At 42.5% G+C, this 23,832-nt stretch overlaps 1 protein-coding gene across 4 annotated transcripts in view; it reads left to right on the forward strand.

Annotated features, from left to right (window-relative positions):
- ERICH1 (glutamate rich 1) overlaps positions 1–23,832 on the forward strand; it is a 141,994-nt gene that overhangs the window by 9,664 nt on the left and 108,498 nt on the right. For 3 of the 4 annotated variants that reach the window (XR_012645110.1, XR_012645109.1, XM_074991201.1), the window contains exon 2: positions 13,982–14,146. Coding sequence is in view for 1 of the 4 variants with exons in the window: in XM_074991201.1 (XP_074847302.1) it covers positions 13,982–14,146 (165 nt within the window). In the remaining 3 variants the exon portion in view is untranslated. Of the gene's footprint in view, positions 1–12,821; positions 12,913–13,981; positions 14,147–23,832 lie in introns of those variants that run through there. The other variant, XR_012645111.1, reaches the window with a different exon arrangement.

Raw genomic sequence — 23,832 nt, forward strand, 5'->3', positions numbered from 1 at the left:
TGGTTTAGGTTGGACATTAGGAAAAGCTATCTAATTGTCAGAGTGGTTAAGCACTGGAATAAATTGCTGCGGGATGCTATGGAATATTGACAAATACCTGTCAGGAATGGCGTAGACCTGGGGAGCCAAACTTTTTTCATCAGCGGACACTTGATAATTTTTTACATATTCCAGGGGCCAAACACAAAATAGCCCCCAACCCCCCCATCCCCAAGCTTAACTGTTCTTGGGACCAAACTTGCCCCCCCAAGCCTAACTGCTTGCTGCCCCAAACCACCACCACCCCACCCCCCCAGGCTTAACCCCCCTTGCAGCCCCAAACTGACCTGCCCCCAGGTTTAACCCCTCACAGCTCCAAACCCAGGATTAATTTACCTCATGCAGGAGCTCCATATGCTGCCACCCCTCCCTTACCCCCAGATGAACCTTTGCCCGGCCACCACCTCCTCACTGCAGCTGCGCAGCTCCCACCAGCCCTTCTGCTCCCTTCCCTCACATACAGCGTGCGGCTCTCTGTCCTGCTGCACTGAAGTAATGCGACTCAGATTAGCTAGTTCAATGTCCAGATCCCGTCTGCTGGCTGTTAAACCAGTTAAATTGAGTTCTACTCTTTCAGCACAGCAGGGCAGGGAGCCAGAGGAGGAGTGAGTGGTGGCAGCATCTGGAGCTGCACATGGCTCCTTAAAGATTCACATGTGGCTCAGAGCCACCCAGCTGGCTTTCGAAGTGGCCCTGCCGCCGGCTCTGTGGGTCAGATGAAAAGACTCCCTGGGTCATATTCTGGCCCACAAGCCATGTGTTGATTACCCTGATCTAGACAGTGCTTGGTCCTTCCATGAGTGCAGGGGACTGGACTTAACCTCTTGAGGTTCCTTCCAGTTCTGTTATTCTATCATTCTGTAACGTACATGCTTACTGTAGAATATCATATGCAGTAGTCCAAAGAATATGAATAAAAATTGTATGCTGTTTGGGGCACTTCAGTGTCAGTTCAGAGAGGAGAATGAATTATTAGGAGACAGGAGGGCTTGCTCTCGGGAAGTCTGATGAACTAAATATGTAGAGCTTTGGTTAATTGGCACTGTAACTAAGAATAGTGGCACTACATTATGAATAAGGTTAGGCTGGATAAGCTGTGGGGGTGAGGAGCACCTTCCTCAGACAGATTAATTATACTATTCAATAATCTTCCAAGGAAAATTGTGAAGCTCCTTGACCAGAGGTGATTAAAACAAAGGACAGACCTTAATAAAATCCAGTGGAGAAAAATTGTGCAGCGATTTTTGTGCATTTTCTTTGTGTGTGTGTGTGTGGGGGTGGGTGTGGGTGGGGGGGGGAGAGAATCTAGGCAACCTATTTCTCTGTGTTTAGTGTAGACTACTAAATCAAGATAATCTCTTTATTTTTCTCTCTCATCTTACTATGCACTCTCATTATATACTTGTAGTGACAGAAGGTGTTGCATTTTAACACATGGAAAGACTTGAGAGGAAGTCCTGATCTAGTCACTTTCCTGTGCACCCTTTCTTAGTTGACAAATATTTCTGTGTTTCATTGAAACAGTAGCTAAATAGGGGGAATCTCCTGCTTCTACTGATGTTTTTCCTGATAACCCAGTTTTAATGCGTACAGCATGCCTGACATTTATCTCTTTACTGCCTGAGATGCGTCTGTATGGCAGGTATCTGACAGTGCATGGCTAGCTCTTCATTCAGAAGGCATCTGGAAGAAACTCTCCCCTCCTACACCATGTTGAGAAAGGAGCTATTTTGATGTTGATTGGGACTTTAATTTTGTGTAATCAACACATGTGGGATAGCTAAACAAACTGGAGCCCCAAATAAGTGTTACTTTTGGTAACGGCAAGCTGACATTTATGACTGGAATTTTATGCTAGTGTTGGTCTACGTTTACTTTTTGCCTTGTTTTCCAACTTCTGTTGTACAGGTTTGGTTCCGAACAATACTCTGCTGAACAGCTAGTCTACATGGGTTGTGGCTGTCTTTGCATTTCTGTTTTTACTTACTAATATGGGGTCTGTTGTCTCTTCTGGGAGTGGGAGGGAAGTCTCTGGATACTACATTGTGCTGCTGTACTATGTAAGTTCCAGCTGTTGTCCTTGCTTTCTCATTCGTGGGGGTTAGTACTTGGTGCATTGTATATAAAGTACTCTTTTGTTTTGGGGGTTTATTGGTTAAAATATTTGTTGCTTTTATTTTTGTTTTATATCTTTGTGCTGCCTTTATGGTTAGTTCTGCAGTGACTAATGTTTGCCTAATAGTCTAGCATCTGTCACAACTTGCTCTAATTGCTATAAATAGCAGATGCCTGTTAGGTACCAGGAAAGGTAAATATGTGGTCTTTGGTTTCTGCTTCAACTTCGTTGTCCAGTTGGACCATCCCACATTTTTAGCACTTATTTTTCATATATTTCAGCCTTTCAGCTTGACAAGAGCCTGTGAGCTACTTAGAGACTTCACTTCTCCTACCTAAGGAAGCAACTATTCCAGGAATGACTAATGCTGAAATTTGTATCTTTCAGTCCTGGCTTTAAAATGTCAACTGCAAAATCCATAGGCTGTGTGTGACATGATCACAATGAAGTACCATCTTGTAATTTTACTTCTCGCTCTCTGAATCTTCAGACAGAAAGTACTGGGTACTTAAATACATCACTGGGCTCTCACCATGTGGAGGTTGTGCCTATGAAGTGCTGAATGTACACAGCAGTGGTTTTCAGCTTTCAGCCCAGTCAGCCCACCGCTCTGGTTTATGCAACATCCTCAGAGCTACAGACGTAATATTGGATAAGGCCCACAATGGTATATATAGGTTAAGAACCACTATACAGTGTGATGCTGAACACCCTCAGCTTTCTTTGGCTTGAATGGGACTTTATGGAGTTCAAACCTTGAATTTGTCACTTAGCACCTTTCAAGATAGTCGTTATTTTATAGAATTTAATATATGTTGAAGTCCCTATCCAATCTCTTACAACAATTTTACAGTATCTGATCACAATGTCAGAATGACCACAGGGTATTTAAACCTTGCTTACCCCCTGCTGAAAAGTCTCTCCTCCAGAAGTCAGTGCAAACTCACACCTAGCAAAATAAACCAGCCTTGTGGTGTGTCACAAAGGTCCAAGAAACTGGGCTCTGTTGGACACCATGTACAAGAGATTTTCAGAGTCGATGACCCTTGCTTTAAAAACTTTTGACACAGGTTCCTCCCTTGTAAACAAGAGGAGAAGATAGGCAGTATGGGCAGAAAGCTCGTATGTGCACATAAGCCAGGGGCATAGCCACAGGTAGGCCTGGCCCACCCACTTAGCATCTAAGCCCACCTTTCTAACAGCCTTGGCTTTCCTGTGGCCCCAGGGCTTGCCCTGCTCAATCCACCCACCCTGCACTCTAACCAGGGAGCATTGTTGAGAGCTCACCGCACTCTGCCTGGCCAGCTCTCCTGCAGGAGAGTGGGGTCAGGGGCTCACCTTGCTCCATCTGCTGGAAAGCAGAGTTGGGGCTCTGGGGCTTTCAGCAGGCAAGTCCCTATGCCCCAGTCCCACTCCCTAGCTGGAGTGCCAGGCAGGTGAGTGAAACCAGGCAAGCCTCAAACCCAACCCATTTGATAAGATAACAAGCCTTGTGGATGAGTGAGAAGCAGTGGATGTGGTTTACCTAGATTTTTAGTAAGGCATTTGATATGGTCTCACATGATATGCTTATCAATAAACTAGGTAAATACAACTTAGATGGGAACTACTATAAAGTGGGTGCAAAACTCGGTGGATAACCGTACTTTGAGAGTAGTTATTAATGGTTCTCAATTCTGCTGGAAAGGTATAACAAGTGGGGTTCTGCAGGGTTCTGTTTTGGGACCAGTTCTGTTCAATATCTTCATCAACAATTTAGATATTGGCATAGAAAGTACGCTGATTAAGTTTGCAGATGATACCAAGCTGGGAGGGGTTGCAGCTGCTTTGGAGGACGGGGTCAAAATTCAAAATGATCTGGACAAATTGGATAAATGGTCTGAGGTAAACAGGGAGATGTTTAATAAAGACAAATGCAAAGTGCTCCTGTTAGGAAGGAACGGTCAGTTTCACACACACAAAGTGGGAAGTGACTCCCTAGGAAGGAGTATGGCAGAAAGGGATCTAGGGGTTATTGTGGACCACAAGCTAAATGAGTCAACAGTGTAATGCTGTTGCAAGAAAAGCAAACATGATTCTAGGATTCATTAACAGGTGTGTCGTGAGCAAGACACGAGAAGTCATTCTTGCACTTTACTCTGCGCTGGTTAGGCCTCAGTTGGAGTATTGTGTCCAGTTCTGGGCACCGCATTTGGAGAAAGATGTGGAGAAATTGGAAAGGGTCCAGAAAAGAGCAACAAGAATGATCAAAGGACTAGAGAACATGACCTGTGAAGAGAGGTGTAGCCAGACAAAGTCTCCCCCTTACAAGCCAGCTTGCTCGCTGCCCCCCCGCCCCCACTGAGGAGCACACGGGCACGGAAACGGCTGCTGACAGCACAGTCTTTGATGCCCTCATTGAGGCCCAGATATGCTGGCTTATCGTGACCCTGAGAAGCAGAAAGTACAGCTAGAAGGCTAACAGGCCAGACTGTCAACATGAGAGGGGGGGGACCCTCAGAAATCACCCCAGCTGGCATTGATCAATATGATGCACACACACAATCACCCAGAAGGGGACATGCCCCGCCCGCACAAAAGAATGTCCTGTACTCCTAAATTGCTTATCTCTTGTCTTACAAGTGCAAACTAAGTAGAAATGCCCTTGTAACAAACTGGAGTCACAAAGACAGACCAGTATGATCTGGCACCATAGATAAGAAAGAGAATACATAACCCAAAAGGGGTATAAAAGGTGGGTCCAGCAGAACTCTAACTTTGAGTGCATTCAACCAACTACCTGCTGGTCGGGTCAGGTGATTGCCTCCCGAGGTCCACTACTGGGGACGCCCAACCTCGTATTCATCTTTCCGCGGAATTGAGTGACCGATCCAGCTTGGCTACGCTGGTATCGAGAGACGCAGAGAGGGTAAGATACACCCATGCGAGGTCTCTGACTTTTTTGTGCACAGCTAAAGAATTAGAGCTCTGTAACTAGTATCAAGATATCATTGTGTTAGATGGTAACAGATATCTTTGTATTGGATTGTAACGTAACTTGTTAACACCTGTACTTTGCTAGCATATAAGAAGTAAACAATAGCCTTTTGTAACCGCATGCTTATAACTGTGGCTTAAATAAACTTGTAACTAGTTAAGATCCAAGCCTAACTATTTTGTTAACCCTTTTGTCACTGCAACACAGCCGGCACAACAAAAGAACTTTAACCGTTTGGTTACTACAGCCTGGCCGTGGGTGAGTGTGCTAGGAGCTGCCTGCTCTAACAGTAAAAAACTGGGTTGCTTAGGACCCAGGGGAGTACCTCACCGCACATTACCTGGCCACCGGCTAACAACAGGCTGAAAGAATCAGGCTTGTTTAGTTTGCAAAAAAGAAGATTGGGGGCGGGGATGATAGTGGTTTTCAGGTGTCTAAAAGGGTGTCATAAGGAGGAGGAAGAAAACTTGTTCTTCTTGGCCTCTGAGGGTACAACAAGAAGCAATGGGCTTAAACTGCAGCAAGGGAGGTTTAGGTTGGACATTAGGAAAAAGTTCCTAACTGTCAGGGTGGTCAAACAGTGGAATAAATTGCCAAGGGAGATTGTGGAATCTCCATCTCTGGAGTTATTTAAGAACAGGTTAGATAAATGTCCATCAGGGATAGTCTAGACAGTACTTGATCCTGCCTCTCATGGTCCCTTCCAGTCCTAGCATTCTATGAACTCCACTTACTAGATGGAGTACGAGGTGGGCAGAGCAGGACAAGCTACCCAGGGCCCTAGCTAGAGTGCAGGGCAGAACAGGACAAGCCCTGACTTGTATCTTGGAGTGGGGCTTGCCCCTGGCCAGTGTGTTCCTTGTTCCCAGCAAGGTTGGGTGGATGGGGAGGTCACCCTGATCCCTCATGCCATCCTCCCCCACTGTTTGTAATTGCCCATCCAACCACAGTTGGGGCTCACCTAAATGTCCCCCCCCTCCAGTTATGCCCCTGACGCATGCTTCCAGAACGAACCCATTTTCTTCACTAGTGAATTCATTAAGCTCTTAATTGGCTGGAAATTCTGGGTGGCATTGTGGCTGAATGAAATTACGCAAAAATAAAATCTGCATTTCAATGGATCTACACTATTTGCATTCTCACCTCATACATGGAAATCTTAACGGATGATGAGCTTGTTGTGGTTTGGCAGCTGTTTTTTCCTCTTGAAATCTACTGCTGTTTGTATCATCTTAATCCATATTTGCAATACAATTAAACTGTTTTTAAAGTCATACATTTAAAATGAAGCTAAAACACACTGTAACCCCTTTATTCTAAATATCATGTGTGGAGTCCCAACTCCTCAAAAAAGAAAGGAAGCCAGGACACAGAGAGGGACCCAAGTTTTCAAAAATTTATTCTAGTTTTTTCATGTCTGAACTTGCATAGCTAAGGCCTGATTTTTTTTCAGAGGTGAGGTACTAATTAGTCTATGAAACTTCAGTTGATCTAAAGTTGGAGCTGTGGATTTTCATTATCATTGAAATCTAGGCTCTTGGTGTCCTAAACTGGGACACTGAACATTAGAAACCACTTCTGAAAACTGGTGGGGTGTGCCCAGGATCCCATCAACAGGGATGTAAGAGTTGAATCAATTCACGGATGAGCTTGCTGCTTATCTAGGGTCCTGACTGCTTATCTAGGGTCCCGATACCCAAGTCCTTCTGAGCTGCTAGCCCTGCATGTCTGGGGTCCCTTTGGAATACCCCAGGCCATCCTGGCATCTCTTTGCACATAGCATACCATCTGCTTCCCTGTACACTCCTTCCTGGTTGCCAGTCCCACTCCTTGGTTCAATCACGGTTGCCTGCCCAGTGCTTAGTGTCCTTCTCAACTGTCAGGACCACAGGTGCCCAGGCATTCCAGGAGGCAAAAGCAGTACCCCAGGCTCAGCTTTCTTATACTACACCAGCAGTGGGAATTTGCAGGTATGGTAATCCCCTGGCACCAGAGCATATCCCCTCCAATCTTTTATTTCCCTGGGTACAGGTTTAATCGTGTCTGTATAGGTTTAACCCTAGTCTGTAGCTTCACAAACAACAAGCAGTCCTGCATTACCGTAAAAATTAACAAATTTATTAGGTGGGTAAGACTCACTACTTCAGATGAAAAATTTTGAGTTTTGCCCAGGAAAGCTCACGACCTACTAATGTCTTTATAGGAGTACTGGACTGCTTGTTACGTGTACTTGATAGGATTTTAATTGTTTACACGGTTACTGTTTTTACACCAAGTTAACATCCCTCCCCACACTCCTGGTGGTTCTCGGTCCTAAACCTTTGTCATACACAGTGTCACACAGGTAGTATAATGTTGTGTGGATGTGACCCGCATAACACACAGAAAGCTGCATATACAGCTAACAGGGATAAACAGGTTGAGAACCACTATAGCGCATCAGCAGAAAGCTGGAAGTAGAAGCCAGATCTCAACTCAATTTAGAGGCAGTCTGCTGGCTCGTTGCCTTCATGTTTAGATCTTAATTGTCTTCAGATGTCTGCTTGAATATATTTTTTTTCCTGTTAAAATTGTATTTAATCTTCTTCAGTCCATTACATTTTTCTTTGCTGATTGTTGAAACACACTCCAAACTTCCAGAGGAGACTAAATTAATGTGGTGTGTTGTGTTCATCTCTGAATCTTTAATGAAGAGCATAGATATAATTTGGGATTCTTTTCTATTTCATACAAGATGAAGTTCCCCATCCCTTATTTTCATAGATATAAAGTATATGATTGGTTCTCATGTATTGTTCTCACACTAAATGCGCATAATCCAGTCTGAATTAATAGGAGAGTTCATTTATAATTTTACCAATATTTTACTAAGTTTTGGCACTGAATGAATTACTATTTTTGTTCAAACCAAAAAATAACCCTTATAGATAAGATTCTCTTTCATAACCCTGACTTCAGTTTTTTCAAATTTTGGTAAATGTAGAAACAGTTTCCTCGTTTATAACATGCTTTCGTCTCAAAAGAGTTGTTGGACGCCTTTGTGAGTACTGCAAATAAACTTGTTATTGTCTCACTGAGCAAAGAATGCTGAGCAAATACTACCCTATTTGTACACTGGAGATGCACAGCACACGGGAAAATCTTCTCTGTACTGAACACTGATATGTCTTACCACTTCTAGGAAGCTTTCTTGTAATGAATTTAGTGGTCATGAAACGTGCTGAATTTGGAAGCTCCTCAATACTGTCCAACCAATTTGTTTGGACCCTTATCTGAAAAGGTCACTTGTAGGGGTGACAAGACATAGTAATTCAACCTCTGCTGTTCTGAATTTGGAACCTAAAGCACAACACTTTAATTGGACTAGATTTTGATTTCTCAGAAATATAGTCATGCGAGTGAATAAAGATGGGGGACAGTAACACCAAACCCCTGCCTTGTGCAACAGCATTAGAGCTGCTTAAATCATAGTTGTGCACACTGGAAAGGAAGGGAAAGAGCATGTGATGAATGTCTGGTACACATGCCCTGACTCCCAGGGACCTGGTTATATATGCACACACACAGAGGTCATTAACGATGAGGGAGAGCAAATGTCCCATAAAAATGGGTAAAATAATTTATCCCTCCTTTGCTTTTTGGAGTGGTGGAAAAAAGGAAGATACCGTCACTAGAGGAACTGAAACAGAGTCCCCCCTCTCTTCTTGGTGTGACATGTAGCTGTACTGTCCCATCCTCTGGACTGAACCTAAAGGCTCTCTTACCCTTTATTTTTCCTGCAGCTGTTACACTATTATCCACACATTTGTTGGATATGAATCTAAGCCACAGTCACAAACTACTTTTCTAGTTAATGAATAGAAATTGTGATTACAGCATAGTCATCTTTCTACCTGAATGTCACACACTCATTCACGTATTGTCATTTCTTAGAGGTGTAAGATTTCATTCATAGTTGAACAATTTGGGCTTTTAAAACAAAAAAGCAGTCAAGTAACACTTTAAAGACTAACAAAATAATTTATCGGGTGAGCTTTCATGGAACAGAGCCACTTCTTCAGACCGTACCCTGACCAGAACAGACTCAATATTTAAGGCACAGAGAACCAAAACGGTAATCAAAGTTGACAAATCAGAAAAAAATTATCAAGGTGAGCAAATCAGAGATCAGAGGGGTGGGGGGGGGCGGTGTCTAGAATTAGATTAAGCCAAGTATGCCAAAGAGCCCCTATCACTTCCCAGAAAATTTGCATACTGGTTCAAACCACATGCTAATCTGTCAAATTTGAATATGAAAGAGTTCAGCAGCTTCTCTTTCTAAAGCAGGCCGAAAATTCTTCTTCAATAAGACGCAAACTCTTAAGTCATTAACAAATGGCCCACTCCATTAAAATGTAGACTAACTGGTTTGTGGATCAGGACTGTTTTGATGTCTGTTTTGTGCCCATTAACTCTTTGTCTGAGAGAGTTTGAAGTCTGCCCAGATGCTTTGTATATTGGACATTGTTGGTACATGATGGCATTGATAATGTTAGTTGAGGAGCATGAGAGTGTGCCTGTGATTCTGTGAATAACCTGGTTGGTCCAGTAATGGTATCTCCAGAATAGATACATGGACAAAGCTGGCAGCAGGCTTTGTTGCAAGGAAAAGTCACAGGACTGGTATTTCTGTGGTATAAACTGTGGCTATTGGTTAGAATCTTCATAAGGTTGTGAGGTTGTCTGGAGGAGAGAACAGGCATGTCACCTAGGGCCTTTTGGAGTGTGGCATCCTAATTAAGGAGAGGTTGTAGGTCTTTAATAATTCATTGTGGTGGTTTAAGTTGGGGGCCGTAGGTGATAACCAGTGGTGTTCTGTTCTCGGCTTTTTGGGCCTATCTTGGAGTAGCTGGTCTCTGAGTATTCGTCTGGCCCTGTCGTGTGTGTGGTTTTTTTTGTTTTTTTTTTTTGTTTTTTGTGTTATTTCTCCTGGTGGGTAATTCAAGTTTGTGAATATTTGGTAGAGATCGTGTAGTTTTTGGTCTCTGTCAATTGGATCAAAGCAAATGCGATTGTACCTAAGGGCTTGACTGAAACAATGGATCTAATTATGTTTGCAGGATGGAAGCTAGTAGGGTATAGCGATCAGTGGGTTTCAGGTACAGTGTGGTACTATCAGCACGTCCTTGATTTGTAGTTTAGTGTCCAGGAAATGTATCTCTTGCGTGGAGTAATCGAGGCATGAGTTGATGGTGGGGTGCAGATTGTTAAAGTCTCTGTGAAATTCTTCTAGAGTCTCCATACCATGGGCTTTGTCATTTTTTTGTCATTGGGCTTTTAAGTAGTGCTAAGAACCAGGTTAAATATTTACAGATAATTTTGCTCTGAATGAAATTACAGTGGGATAGGTATACTATGGTAAACAACTATTTCTGCTGGTGTCTCTTAAGTGTTGTAGGTCTACTCACCATTAAGTGCGAAAAGTGCTCACTTCACTGATGTAAGTTGTTCAGCTGAAATCAGTAGGATTAAGTATATGAGTGGTATGGCAAAGTTTGACCCTAAAACTCCTTAAAATGGGTCTGATAATGGTAGGACCTGGCAAGAGTATTACTATTGAGTTGATGGGACTAATTATTACAAGTAACAATATAAGTCTCAGGCAGTACATTAGGACCTTCTTTTTTTTTCCTTTGTCCTTTCAGAACTATTCTGAACTTATTGCAATGGACAGTGGAAGAAAACATATGTTGGTGAATTATGTACTTCAGACTCAAATACAGTGTGTAATAGGATACAATGACATTGCAAAAAGCGTGGGCTGGCTCTTTCATCAGGCATTCTATTTCTCATATATACTAATGTTTTGGGGGAGCAGAGGGCCCAATTGAGTTGTTTTTTAACTTGGTTGTGGCTGTAGGATGGAGTATCTTATCTTTGCATGTTCCAGTATGTGTTTGAAAGGTATCGCTATCCAGAGGTTGCATCCAGGGCTTGGGCAGCCACGCTTAGTGCTTTGGATTAAGAGTCTTGACCCAGGAACCAGTCACAAGGGTAAAAGCTGGATTTGGGAGCAAGCAGGGCTGAATCACACTGGACCTGAACAGGATCAAGGAGGCAAGCACAGGAGTGATCGGAACTGCAGGCATACACATTGAACAGTCCACGAGAGACCAGCTTCTTCTGTGTGCTGCAGCTGATCTTAAAATCTGATCACCTGAGTCCCTTCAGCCAGTTGAGTGGACCAGTCCAGCAGGTCATTCTACAGCAACCCTGAAGTTTATAAATCTTCTTGGAGGTTGGGCTGACTAGTTCTCAGGTTCAAGCAAAGGGGTTCGTGCCTGTTGATTACATAATGTTTGTTGTGATTGTAAGGATTTGCTGTACAACTAAAAATATATGGCCTAGTTAAACCTTTACCTATTTTCCTTCCTTAACAAAATAGGTTTTCTAATCTCTAGTTTGTTTTGTGTAAATAGTAAGCTCCCTAGAGAGTTTTTTAAGAGAGCGAAGTTGCAAAATATTTCACAAGCTTGATTACTCAGTAAGATAGAAATCAGTGAGAAACACTATGCCCTTTTGCGGCACTATGCCCTTAGAGTTTAAAATGTTCCTGGCAGGGATATATTTATTTATGTACTCTACTGGGCCATGTACCATGTCAACTAAATAGCTTCCATGTGTCATCTAGGGTTTGTGAATTGTGAGCAAAGTTTAAATGAAGACGTTTCCATGACTATGTTGACTTATCCGTGTAGTAGTATAGGTTATGACTACAGAGAATCTCCTTTTCTACTAGCCTTTTCTTTAGTGAAAGAACAGTGGCTCTAAGACGGGGTCAACAAGAAAAGCCATTTTTTTCAAACTCAATAATTCAAGAGCTGCAATGCAGTCCTTAATAAATAACATCAAAGCATATTTTTTGTAATCCCTATTTTAAGAACAATGCACACAGTAATTTTTAATGCAATACATGTTTACTGCAGCACATTCACAAACTTTTTACGTATTCTCTCGAGGTTGCACTTTTTGTTGTTTGTTTGGTGAATTCCTCATTTCAAATGAGACATAAAGGGAGCACAGCCGAACTCATTATAAATGCAAAGGAATGGGTCCATTCAACTTGAAAGTCTGTTTTCATCTTCAATTTTCCCCATTTTTTGAAGCCATTCCAACCCCACTTTAATTATGTTAATTTTATTTTATGTTTAATTTCAGTTTTTTCTTAAAATGTGTTGCCCTTCATAGCAGGAATGCTGCAAATTTCCTTTTCCTTTTCAAAATCAATACTTTATTAGCAACACCATCAAAACACAGATAAACAATCATATCCCACAATGCACTATGCATATTGATGGGGGAGTTATCCAGCATTTTGAGATCACATATTGTTTGCTATTTAGATATGAATTGTTCATTGTGGACTTTAGACATTTACCATTTATCAAAAATAATCAAAAGTATTTTTTGTTTTGTTTTTGTTCCCTTTGCATTTATAGTGTTGGGAGCCACAAAGAAGTCCTTAGTCATATTCTGCTCCGGAGCCACAGGTTGCTGACCCTTGCTGTAATAGGTTCATTGCATCCACTTTTAAAGACTTTATTAATCTACAAAACTTTCAACTGAGATTAATCATTTCAAAGGTGCTAATGAGCGTTTCTTGGACCTGCCACTTTGAAAGAAGTGTTAAAGGAGCAGGAAGAAAGTTTGCTAGGCAGGTTTTTCATCCAAAAGAGAATACTATTTCTTAATAATGGCTTTTTAATGTAAGAAGAGCCCTTCCATATAACCTACAGTACAGGTACTCATCTGCTACAGTACTAAAACCCTCTAATTTTTTTTAGAATCCCACAGTAGGTCACCTTTAAGATATGCATGCCTTTTGCTGCCAAAGATTTAAAATTGGATTAAGTATTCGCTATCTCCAAAGCTATTCTCTTCCTCTTCTCTGTAAAATCACCGCTTGATCAAATGTACCTCAAAAGCCAACAGTGTCACACTCTAGACAAGAGCTTTCCATGACTGAAATAAAATGTGTTTCGAGCGATATTCAGGCATGATCCTTAGCACTAAGATCATTTTAAGTGAAACCTGTTTCATTTTTTTCTACATTACCTTTTCATTTAAATTACTAGTAGCAGTTTTTACTGCAAGAATAAAATTATAGGGTAGGGTGGAAGGCAAAAGGACATCTGAGAAAGCTACTGCTTTTATATAAATAAGAGGGTTTGCATGTGCTATTGCTGTCCTCGTTATTTCTATCTATGGTATGATTAAAATGAGTGATCTATGAGCATTTGATCAGTGGTGCAAAGGAAGTGTGTTGGTGTGCCAACAGAGACTATAACCAGTTGTAAGATGCTTGTGTAGGAAGCTTGTAAAATATCCTGACCTGGCTGTAGAGCATGGGTGTTCAACCTTTTGGCTTGCCTGGGCCGCATTGAGTGAAGAGGAATTGTCTTGGGCCACATATAAAATATATGATATAGTTAATGTATATAAATCGCATAATAATGTTAAAAGTTTACGATCTTGTGGGGACGTATTACTAGCTGTCCAGGGCCGCATGCAGCCCATGGGCCGCGGGTTGGACACGCCTGCTGTAGAGGATAACGATGTGTAACTGTTGCCACCAGCTAACATTTTATCCTTTAGCTCAGGGGTGGGATGCTGACTATTCCAGGTTCAGAATTTTGCTAATGACAATTTGGGGATTTCACCTGAAAGGATGGCAGTTTCTGCTTATAACTGGAATAAAGAGAACCAACTCTTAATTGATTAGAGGGTAAAACAGGATCTCAAAATTAACTCACTTGGTCTATTGTAAAGGTATTTCTACTTGTATTTATTATGATTTTTTTTTCTCGTAGTATTCATAGGGAAAGTACTGAAGAGGCTCTTTCCTACTACTACCTCCACTTCTTATGTACCTGTTCCACATGGAGAGGTGATGGTACTGAAAAATCCAGCCTCAAAACCAGATAAAAAGGATTCTGAGAGTGCTTCGACTTCGTCAGAATGTGCCAGTTCCCCAGGTAATGTGACGTGTGAATTACTGCAATGTGAAAATGTTTGTTTGGATTTTGGTAATTTTTAGTTCTGTTTGAACACACAGTGCAACACCTTGCGCTGTGAGCTGAGCCCCAAATTTTAAAGGCAAATTTGCTTTTGGTTTTTACCCATCAATTTCTACGAAGTGTATAGCATTCAGCATCTTGATCAAACTACATTTTCCACTGATGACAAAAAAAAAAACAAAAAACAAAAAAAAAAAAACCTTTGTTAGTACAGTTAAGGGTTGCCTGGTGGTATCATGTGCTCTTCCAAAATGTCAAGTACAGCAAGATTCAGAAGTCTGAGAGTTAAGGAATGCACCAGAGCAACCCTGTCTTTGTATATTTTTTCATAATTGTGAGGTTTTTTTTTAAACTTGACATTCTGAAAAGGCATACGATTCTACCAGACAATTTTAACTCTGCACTAACAATGGTGTTGTGGTGGTTTTTGGTTTGCTTTGTTTTTTTTGGTAACGGGAGTGGGAGGGGAGCATTACGCAGAATGCTCTTTGTAAGAGTTATTTGTTTGGACAGCAGTGTACTCAATAGGTAGAAGATGGAGTGCTACTTGGACCAGCTAAAGGTGAAAGATGCTATCTGGTTCTTAAGTGCTCTGTAGTTCACGCGACAGTATGCTTTGTTATGATGTAATGCTCTGTACTTTGAAATGTTAGGAGAGTAGAGGAACAGGGGAGGGGAGGGAGAAAACTTGAGCATTGACTATCACAGAATGTTGATGGACTTTATTCTGTGTTGGTTACAGTAAGTTTAAGCATCTAGAGAAAACTGTGTGTGTCTGCTCTACCCAGACCCTTTCCCTTATTTCAAGTTAACCTGCCTAGAAGATTTATTTACTTGTGCAAATAAATCATGGGCAGCACTTTTCTTTCTTACACAGACTAATCTGTATATTTAGAGGCTTCCTATGGAGTGATCCAAACTGGTAGAGAGAGGAGAGATGTACTGGCAGAGAGAGGAAGGGCAGGTACATCAACTCTGTATATTGTTGTTCAGCCATTTTCCTCATTCTGGAATGCTAATAGGCACCACTGTGCAACCAAAACACTTATCACCACTTACGCTGCTTACAGTTCTCTGCTTACACTGCTTTTCCTCTTTTCAGTCCTGAGGGATAGTTCTGAGTTTTCATTGCAGCACTAAGGGCATGTCTACACTAGAGCAGGGGTGAGCAAACTTTTTACGTTGGGCCCTTCTTTTGGTTCTTGCAATTAGCCTGGGCCTCCCAACCTGTCTAATAAAATCCAAACCAACAGAGGTTTCAGTTATGTTCATGTGGCGGGTGGGGGTGAGGGGGGGAGCTTTTAGCCATTTGTAAGAAAATAAGTATTTAGAGTGTAAAAACTGTATTAATCAGTATATTTATGTGACTATACATACATAAAAACAGGAACATATTTCAAAATTTTTAATGAGACAGAGTGTTTCATATATGTATATAAAAACACTTTTTTAATTAGATGGAGAGTGCTTTATATCTCAAAGCTCTTTATCTTACTGTTTCAAGAGCCCATCCCACCTACTGTCCAGCTCGGTGAGGGGGGACAAACAAATCGAAACCGGCACCCTGCTGTTTAAAAAGCCTACATCCCCTACCCCTGCCACTTTCTCCAGCCCTCCCAGGAGAAGTTAAACAAAAGAATAAAACAAAAGCTCGACATATTTGCACTTTTTAAAAAAAGAGCCTGAACTCGCTGGGAAGGCTGATCAAAGGGGCTGTCCTGGTAGAAACATCTTTTACCCCTAACTCAGCTGCTTCTGCCAGTGTGCCTCCCAGCTTGCTCAGGCTGGAAGATACAGGGAGACCAGAAGTGATTCAAGTGCTCCCAAGGGATGGTGGACCCCTGGGGGCAGGAGGTCTGGTGGCACAGGTCAGCCTACCCCGGAGAAGTTGTGGGGAGGCTAGAGACCCCTGCAGGAGAGTGAGGGGGGTGGGGGACTAGAAATGAAGCTGGCCCTCTACGAACGGCAGAGAATGCAGAATGCAAGTGAGCTGAAACAGGCTGCAGGGAAGCAGCAGAGGGATTCCTGTTGGTGGGAGTCAATTGTGCTGCACCCCCACTTTTGAAATTTCATGCCCCTTCAATGGGGTGTGGCCCCCAGTTCGCACACCACTGCTCTAGATGATAAAATCAGTTTTAAGGGACTTTGCTCAATTTTATGATATGACTGTCTTCACTGCAAATACCATGAGGCTGATTTTAAAGGGGCACTAAAATCAGCTATCTTGCTTTGCCCCTCTCAGGGGGCATAACACCAAGTTTGAATTTAAAAGGTTAAATTAATGCTAGCGTGGAAACAGTGTTATTTTAAATCAATTTTACTGGGCTCCAGAGGTATCCCACAGTGCTCCTCATGTGTCTGTTCTGGCCACTTTCATCTCTGCTATTCTTCCAGTGTGCAGGAAGTAACTAACAGGAAGCCTGGGAATTTGAATTCATTTTCTTTGGGGCCGACCATATGGCCTCCTCACCTTGTACCCTTGTTTTCCCCTTGTTGGGGGCCCAGAGTGCAAGTGGTGGGGAGAGGGGAGGAGAGGGCAAGGACAGCTTAATCCCCTGTATGAAAACATTCTCTTGTGAAAACCAGTGTCATTTATTGGTTAAGATGGGGTGTGGTGCAGTTGGAGGTGCTTTCATAAAGCTCAATGACACATTAGTGGCAGGGTGGGGGTGTCACAGTAATTAAATGCTGCAGATTCATGTGGCTGTCTGCTCATTCATAAAAATACTTTTAAAGGATCCTGACTTTCATTGCATCTGTCTGCACTTTGCTGATTGCCCTTATGTCCACCTGTTCATGAACGTGGCCCAGGACATCTGCCTCTGCCCTTTTCTGCATTCAGTATTTTCTAAAGAGAGTTGTCTTCTGTCCCTTTTTAAAGAAAGGTTAAAGAAAATGTCCTACACTCTCCCTGCAGGGCCACGCTTCTTTCCAAAAGCGTGTGGCTTGGGGGCGATTTCCTTTGAAGTAATGGAGCTTTAGGGCTCCCACACCAGCAGTTGAACTAGTACATCTTTACCAGAAGAGGCAAGGGAATCCCTGCTATTTACAGGCAAAATAATTATTGAGTGGGACGAACAGGTGCCAAATGACCGGAATGCTCCACAATCTCCCAAATAGGTTCTGATGGGCTCCACAACCCATGTTGGACATGTCTGTGTAATGGAGTGGGAAACCAAACTTGTAAAGGTTTCCACTTTCGCGTCCCAAGTAATAGGAAAGGCCACTTGTCAAGGTTTCCACTTTAACCTCCCAAGTAGATTTTGACTGGCTCCAAGTCCCATGTTGGACATGTCCATGTAATAGACTGGGAAGCCAAAACTCTCAAGGTTTCCACTTTCCTGAACTTTGCTATCCTCTGTTACTTCCTCAGCTATGCCAGTCTATTGTTCTCTGGGCAGATTGGCACGTAAATAGCCACCTCTGATGGCAGCAATCATCTGCACATCCTGATTCAGGGGCAGGCTTTGAAAAAATGGCTGTTTGTTTTCAATGGTGGGGGGAGTGAAGGCAGTACACTCTGGGATGAATGACATAACACACCCACAACCACTTGTGCTGCATTTTTTTTACCATAACTCACTGATAAAAAAAAAAAAACCCTAAATGCAGGAACTGTGGGATAGGTGCGTGCAATGAACTGCTGCAACAGTCAAACTTAGGCAGTTTACAGGGGATACACTAAGTCGACTTTGAGAGCAGGTCTGGGCATTCAATTTCAACTTTATAAAACCTAGTGTTAAAAGGTCAACTAACAAATCTGGCTTTATTTACAAGTGTAGATATAGCCAAAGGCAAATGTGATCCATGGATGTTGTAACAAAGTGGCCTTCCCCTTTAAAGGCTGAGGGCCCAATGGCAACTGGCTCTGCTTATGTATCTCATGAACATAAATAAGAGTTGTTATATTCCATGAGCATGTGTGCTATTGTCCTCCGCCTGTGCTGTTCTTAGCGCCTTGTCACTTAAGCACAATTACACAATTCAAAAAAAAGTTTTAATTTAGTGTGACAAATATACTTTTCTTTCAAAAAGTGTAAGTAAAATGTATCCAAGCACGTTATGCTGCTATTCTGTATTTTTGGTAGTTCTATACACACATTTGCTTCAAAGAGACTATCTTGTATTGTAATAGTGGTAACTGTCTTCCACACTAAGCAAACTGTTGTTTAACATATAAACATAACTTGCATATGGTTGGTACCACATTGCCCCACATATACTGTGTTTCAACAACTAATGAACTAGTGGCCATCCAACTGTGCTGCTTTAGGACATTCATACGCTAACTGATGATGCATTGCAGTAACAGTAGTTGCTGCATACAGTTATCCTAAGGTAGGAAGTACTCCAAGGGTGTGTGCAAATTGCATATGGGCCCACAAATTTCCTGATTAAATAAAATTGTCTTTTTCATTGTAAACATTAAAGAATTATTCTTCAGTTCTAAATACACTTGTGGGACAGTCACCCACAACATAATTAATCCTAACTTTTTTTTCTCAGTGCTGGGTGAAGATTACTCAGATCAAGGTGAGAAGGGGTGGACCAGCATTAGCTATAAAGAGTTATAGGTGGAGGGAGGAGGAAGAAATAGAGAAAAGGTGCAAAAAAGAACCATTTGTTGCAGTGGCCCTGCAAAAGATAGACTGGATGGGAAGTCCTAGGACAGGAATTAGGGCTGGGTAGAAAGCCCTATTTCAGAGCTGTCTTTTGTTTTTATTTCATGATGCTTTAGACTAAAAAATAGAGCCTGGAGAGGAAGGCTAAAGACTTATTTCAGTGTAGCTAATTCTTCAGGCATGTGAGGTAAGATGGGTAGGGTACAGATAGATGTATAAGCAGGGGAATTATGTATGAGTAGGAAGTTTATATTAGCTCCCAAACTACTGCTCCTGGAAAACTGTCCAGTTCTCTTGTCAACAATTCAAGAAGGATGTGGTTGGTTCAGAAGAATATGAGGTAGATTGGAAAAAGAGCTCCTCAAGCCTTTCATTATAAGGCATAATCTCCGTAACAAACAGAAGGTTAAGAAGTGATGTGGACACAGCATGTAAGTGTCTACACAGGAACAAGATTTGATATAGTGCTACAGATAAATGTATAACTGGATCCAGTAGGTGGAAGTTGAAGTTGGAGAAATTCAGGCTAAAAATCCGTATTTGTCAAGATGGGAAGAGATGGTGTCTAGCCTCTGTTTACCAGAAATTGGGAATGAAACATGATGGATCACTTCATGATTACCTTCTGTGTTCCTTCCCTCTGAAGCACTTGGTACTGGCCACTGTTGGAAGACAGGATACTGGGACAGACAAAATCTTGCAGCTCCAGTTTTGGCTGGAAACTAGCAGGCAGTGTGTGGAGGCCTCTCTCCATTCAACCCTCCAGGGGTGTGCAATGCACAGAAAGCACATGACCACTGCAGCTGGCCGCTCTAAGTAATGTGGGGTGACAGGCAGGGAGCCTAACTGAGGCTTCCACTGGGCTGCTGGCTGGGAGCTGCCTAAGGTAAGCACCTTCTGCATGAACCTACACCTGGCATCCCACCGTGTCCCACACTCTAATGCTCTGTACCAGGTCACAACCTAAATCCTTTGCATTACTGCTCATGCATCCATACCTTCACGCAGACTCTGCATGCCCTCTCCCAGGTCAAAATCTTCTCCTGCATATCCCACCAAAAACCCTGAACCCCAGTTCCCTCTCCTGTGTTCCCCCTCCTTCACCCAAGCTCCCTCCCAGACACCACCAACCACTTTTGCTCCCAGACCCGTATCCAAAGTTCCCTTCTGCACCTAACCTCCATCCTGGACCTTGTACCACCTCTCCGTTAATATTGTGGAAGAGTGCAGTCCTTGACCACTTACCAAATTTTAGGAGTGTCTTCCCATCAAAAATTATTGCCTTTTCATTCTTTATATTCTCCCAACCATGTATTCTCAGACTAGTCAGGCTCTCTCATCCTTGCTCCAACTTTCTCTCATCTTGCCATACCAACTGTAAGACCACCACATCTTTGCTCCCTTCTCACCCCAAATCAATGATTTCAGTCTCTGCAGCAAGACCTTCTTGCAACATGGAGAACAGTGCTTTAATGGTGACTGCAGTTCTGCATACAGATTTGTTAGCTAGTCTAGGTCTAATTCTTTTTTTACTCACTAGATTAAGAATTTCCAAATAGTTTTAGCATTGCCACTGACACAGGACTTGTCTACACTTAATCGGAAATTGGTGTTCCAGAATGGATCTCCAAGGGGTTGATTTAACGAATTTAATAGGGATGTGCTAAATCAACTGCTCCTTGCTCTCACGTCAACCCCGGTACTGCCCAGGATTGCGAAGAGTAAGGGAAGTGGATGGGAGACTTTTTCCTGTCAACCTCCCATTAGGGGGATGCCACAGAAATTCAGCTTGAGGTATGTTGACTTCAGCTGCCCTATTCACATAGTTAGAGTTACAGATCTTAAGTCAAATTTCTCCCTAAGTGTAGACCTGCTCTTAAGTGCTTTTCATCTTCAATGTGCTTTATAGGTATTAGCTACTATTTAAAATAATCCTACAACATTTCTGAGTAAATATCTTCATTCTCTATTTCAGTTAAAAATGAGGGACATAGAAGTGATTTATCTCTGATTGCAAAACTGAATAGAACTAAGGATTTCTAACCTTGAGTTCTTTTCTTATACCAGACTGCCATGCAAAGCTAATATCTTCCCCAAAAACGTTTTTTTTCCAATGTAAAATAGTAGATAATTTCACATGGACACAGATTTGTCTCTTCTGAAGACTGAAGCTTTGTTTCCTTCAGACTTCATGCATGAGTACAGGCTCTTTTTTTAAAATTACGTTCTCATAGAATAAATGTTTCTAACACCCATGAATAAACTCAAATGACTAGGGTTTCTTGAATGTGCAAGGAAATAAAACCCACCTGTTTTCCTAAAACAGTTTAAATTATAGTTTTGCTAGGCAGAAGATGGACTGCCTACAGAATTCTACCCTCTCTGCATCTGTCGTCAGTTTGGTGTACTTAAAACAGAGGTAAGTTGAGTTAAAATAACTTTTTTTTTTTTTTTTTTTATTATTAATAACACACATGAAACTAGGACTCCCTATAACATAGGAATAGTGGCTTGGTTGTTAGCTTAGCCTTGACCCTTACACTAGGACCAAAAGTAGAAGGAAAAAGATTATACCATATCCTGGGTAACGGGAGGATGCGCGAACTGGATACAAGGGACATCAGGGACTGGGTACTAGAAACATCAGGAAGAGGTATGTGGATTTCTTCAGTCGTCTGCCGTCTGCTTTTGATTTGCTGCCCTGCATGTAGTGAGCAGACCTTACTTCTGTGCTTTGTGCATGCGGGTAAGAGACAAAATCCCACTGGTGTTCTTTCCTCTCAGCAGGCTGTCACTCTGTAGGAGGGACTGTGTCTCACTGGGATGACCTGCCAGTGCAGCACCCAGCAACACAGAGCACTGACTTAGTGTCAGCCACTCCCCTATATCTGTTCCTGTTGCTTGGCAGATTTGCCATCGCATGGCACTCCATCTTCCAGCCCTGTCCCTGTTTTGGTGCCAAAAACCCTAGAAGAGAAAGGGCACCAAAATGGAGGCCAAGTTGTTCTTTTTCACAACCAACTTGGTGACCAAGATAGCAGCCATAACCAAAATAACAATAATCTGATTTTCTTGAAGAAAACCATCACAGTCCCACTCTTCTGGACTTTGCCTTCTTTATGATCAATAAATGCTAACATTGACTTGATACAATCAGTATTATGCAGTATTCGATCTACCGGAACTCTCAAACAACTGCCACAAGGCACCATGCCAACACCTAGACCTCCTCCTCCAGGGAGTATGGTGCTTGCAGCCACCTCCCCATTGCACTCCTCTCCTGCCCATTGGTCACATGGGGAGCAGAATCTGGCCACCACCTGGAGTGCGGCTTTTGCCTAGCAGCTGGGCACCCCTAGCTGGTGGCCAGGGACAAGGCAGCCCTGTTGAGAGGAGGCGCTGCATTATCTGGGTGGGACAGACTGCTCTGGCTGATGCTCCAGAGGACCCCCATGAGTGCCCCCGAGTGCATGGTCATGCTGAAGCTGAAGGGAGCCGAAGAGCAGTGTGTGACCTCAGAGGAGGGGAAGAGCCCCACCGTTTGGGACAGGAGTGGCATGGTGAGGTCCTGCCGTGAGCTGTTGGGCAAAGGAGGTGCCATGAAAGGGCAGCCCAGCAGTGCAGCTGGCAGTGGGAGCAGCTGCCACACCAGCCAAGCCATGAGCGGGAGGAAGCTGCCACTCCCCACAAGGCAGAGAAGAAGAAGCCGAGCAGATAGTCATACTCCTCTTTAAGTCTGCTTTTATGTCACTCCAGCAGCACAAAGCAGGACTAAAGCTTTTCTGAGTAGACAGCAGAGGATTCTTAGTTTATATAAGACTCTTCTAAGCAGTATACTTGTCCCTGCACCCACTTCCCCTAGTTCCAGTAGAGCAGGGTTAGAGGAGAGCTAAGCCAAGCCGAGGAAAAGATTCCCATGCAGGCAGGCACAAAGCTGTGTCAGGGACCGGGGAAGACACCTCTCCATCTTCCAGCTCATTTGAATGTCCGGCAACTTCCCAGTCCCAGGGGCACCAGGTATCAAAAGAGTTTACTAAAGTTGAAATTCTGATAGGGATAAATAGCAGTGCTTGTGTTTTGTTGCTCTATCACTGTGAAGATAAAGCACACTAGCACAGTAAAAGCCCTAATTTTGGAAACATGAAAAGAAGGAAATAATTTTAAAACACTGTATCTTTAAAAATACTCTGGCCCCATCTACCTAACTGTTAGAAACTCTTTTCATAAATCGGCTATAATTTAAAATTTATTTTAATCTTCCCAAAAGTGACAATCTAGTAATACTGCATAGTATTAGGCAGGTGTTGCTGCATGAAATTCTCCACCTAGTTCTGGAACAAAAACTCAAGGGAAAAAATCCAAAATAATCGAGGAACTCTAGGGAGACACCTGTGTCTTTTGTGGCTGATGACTTGGAGAGCAGATATCATTCACAAGATCAGTCTAGTCAGCATTCTCTTTGAGAAACGAAACATTTTTGGCACGGGAACTGGAAGATCACCTCTGAATCCAAGACACACTTCTAATTCCGCTTTTATAGAACCATCTGTTTTTTCCTGTTTCTTAGGTCTATCCAGGAAGCTAGCATTTTGCCACAGATTATCATCATTTGGTCTGAAAGGTGTTCATAACACCGCCTGTCTAGAATATTATACAACTTCTTGAAATTCAGACTGAGGTAAAATCTGCACTCTGGCAGCTGTCATATTGTTTGAATGACTGGAAAACAGAATCCTGCTGATAATACTACTCTTTAAGTACAGATAGAAACACAGAATTGTTCTCCATTCAGCTTCATAAAGTGTTTCCAAATGCCATATTAAATGACATGTTTCAAAACCTGTATCACCTGAAAGAAATGTCTGCCAACATTAACCAGTTAGGAGACTTGTTTGGTATGGGATAAACATGAGAGACTCACTTTGGTAGACAGCATTGGTGGAAGTAATGTTCTTGGATTCTTGCTTTTGTTAAGTCCTGACCTAGCTTCAGCAAGGATAAATGTTGGAAAAGAGAGTTTCT

Source organism: Carettochelys insculpta, chromosome 3 (genome assembly GCF_033958435.1).
Source record: "Carettochelys insculpta isolate YL-2023 chromosome 3, ASM3395843v1, whole genome shotgun sequence".
In the NCBI taxonomy this organism is placed as follows: Eukaryota; Metazoa; Chordata; order Testudines; family Carettochelyidae; genus Carettochelys; species Carettochelys insculpta.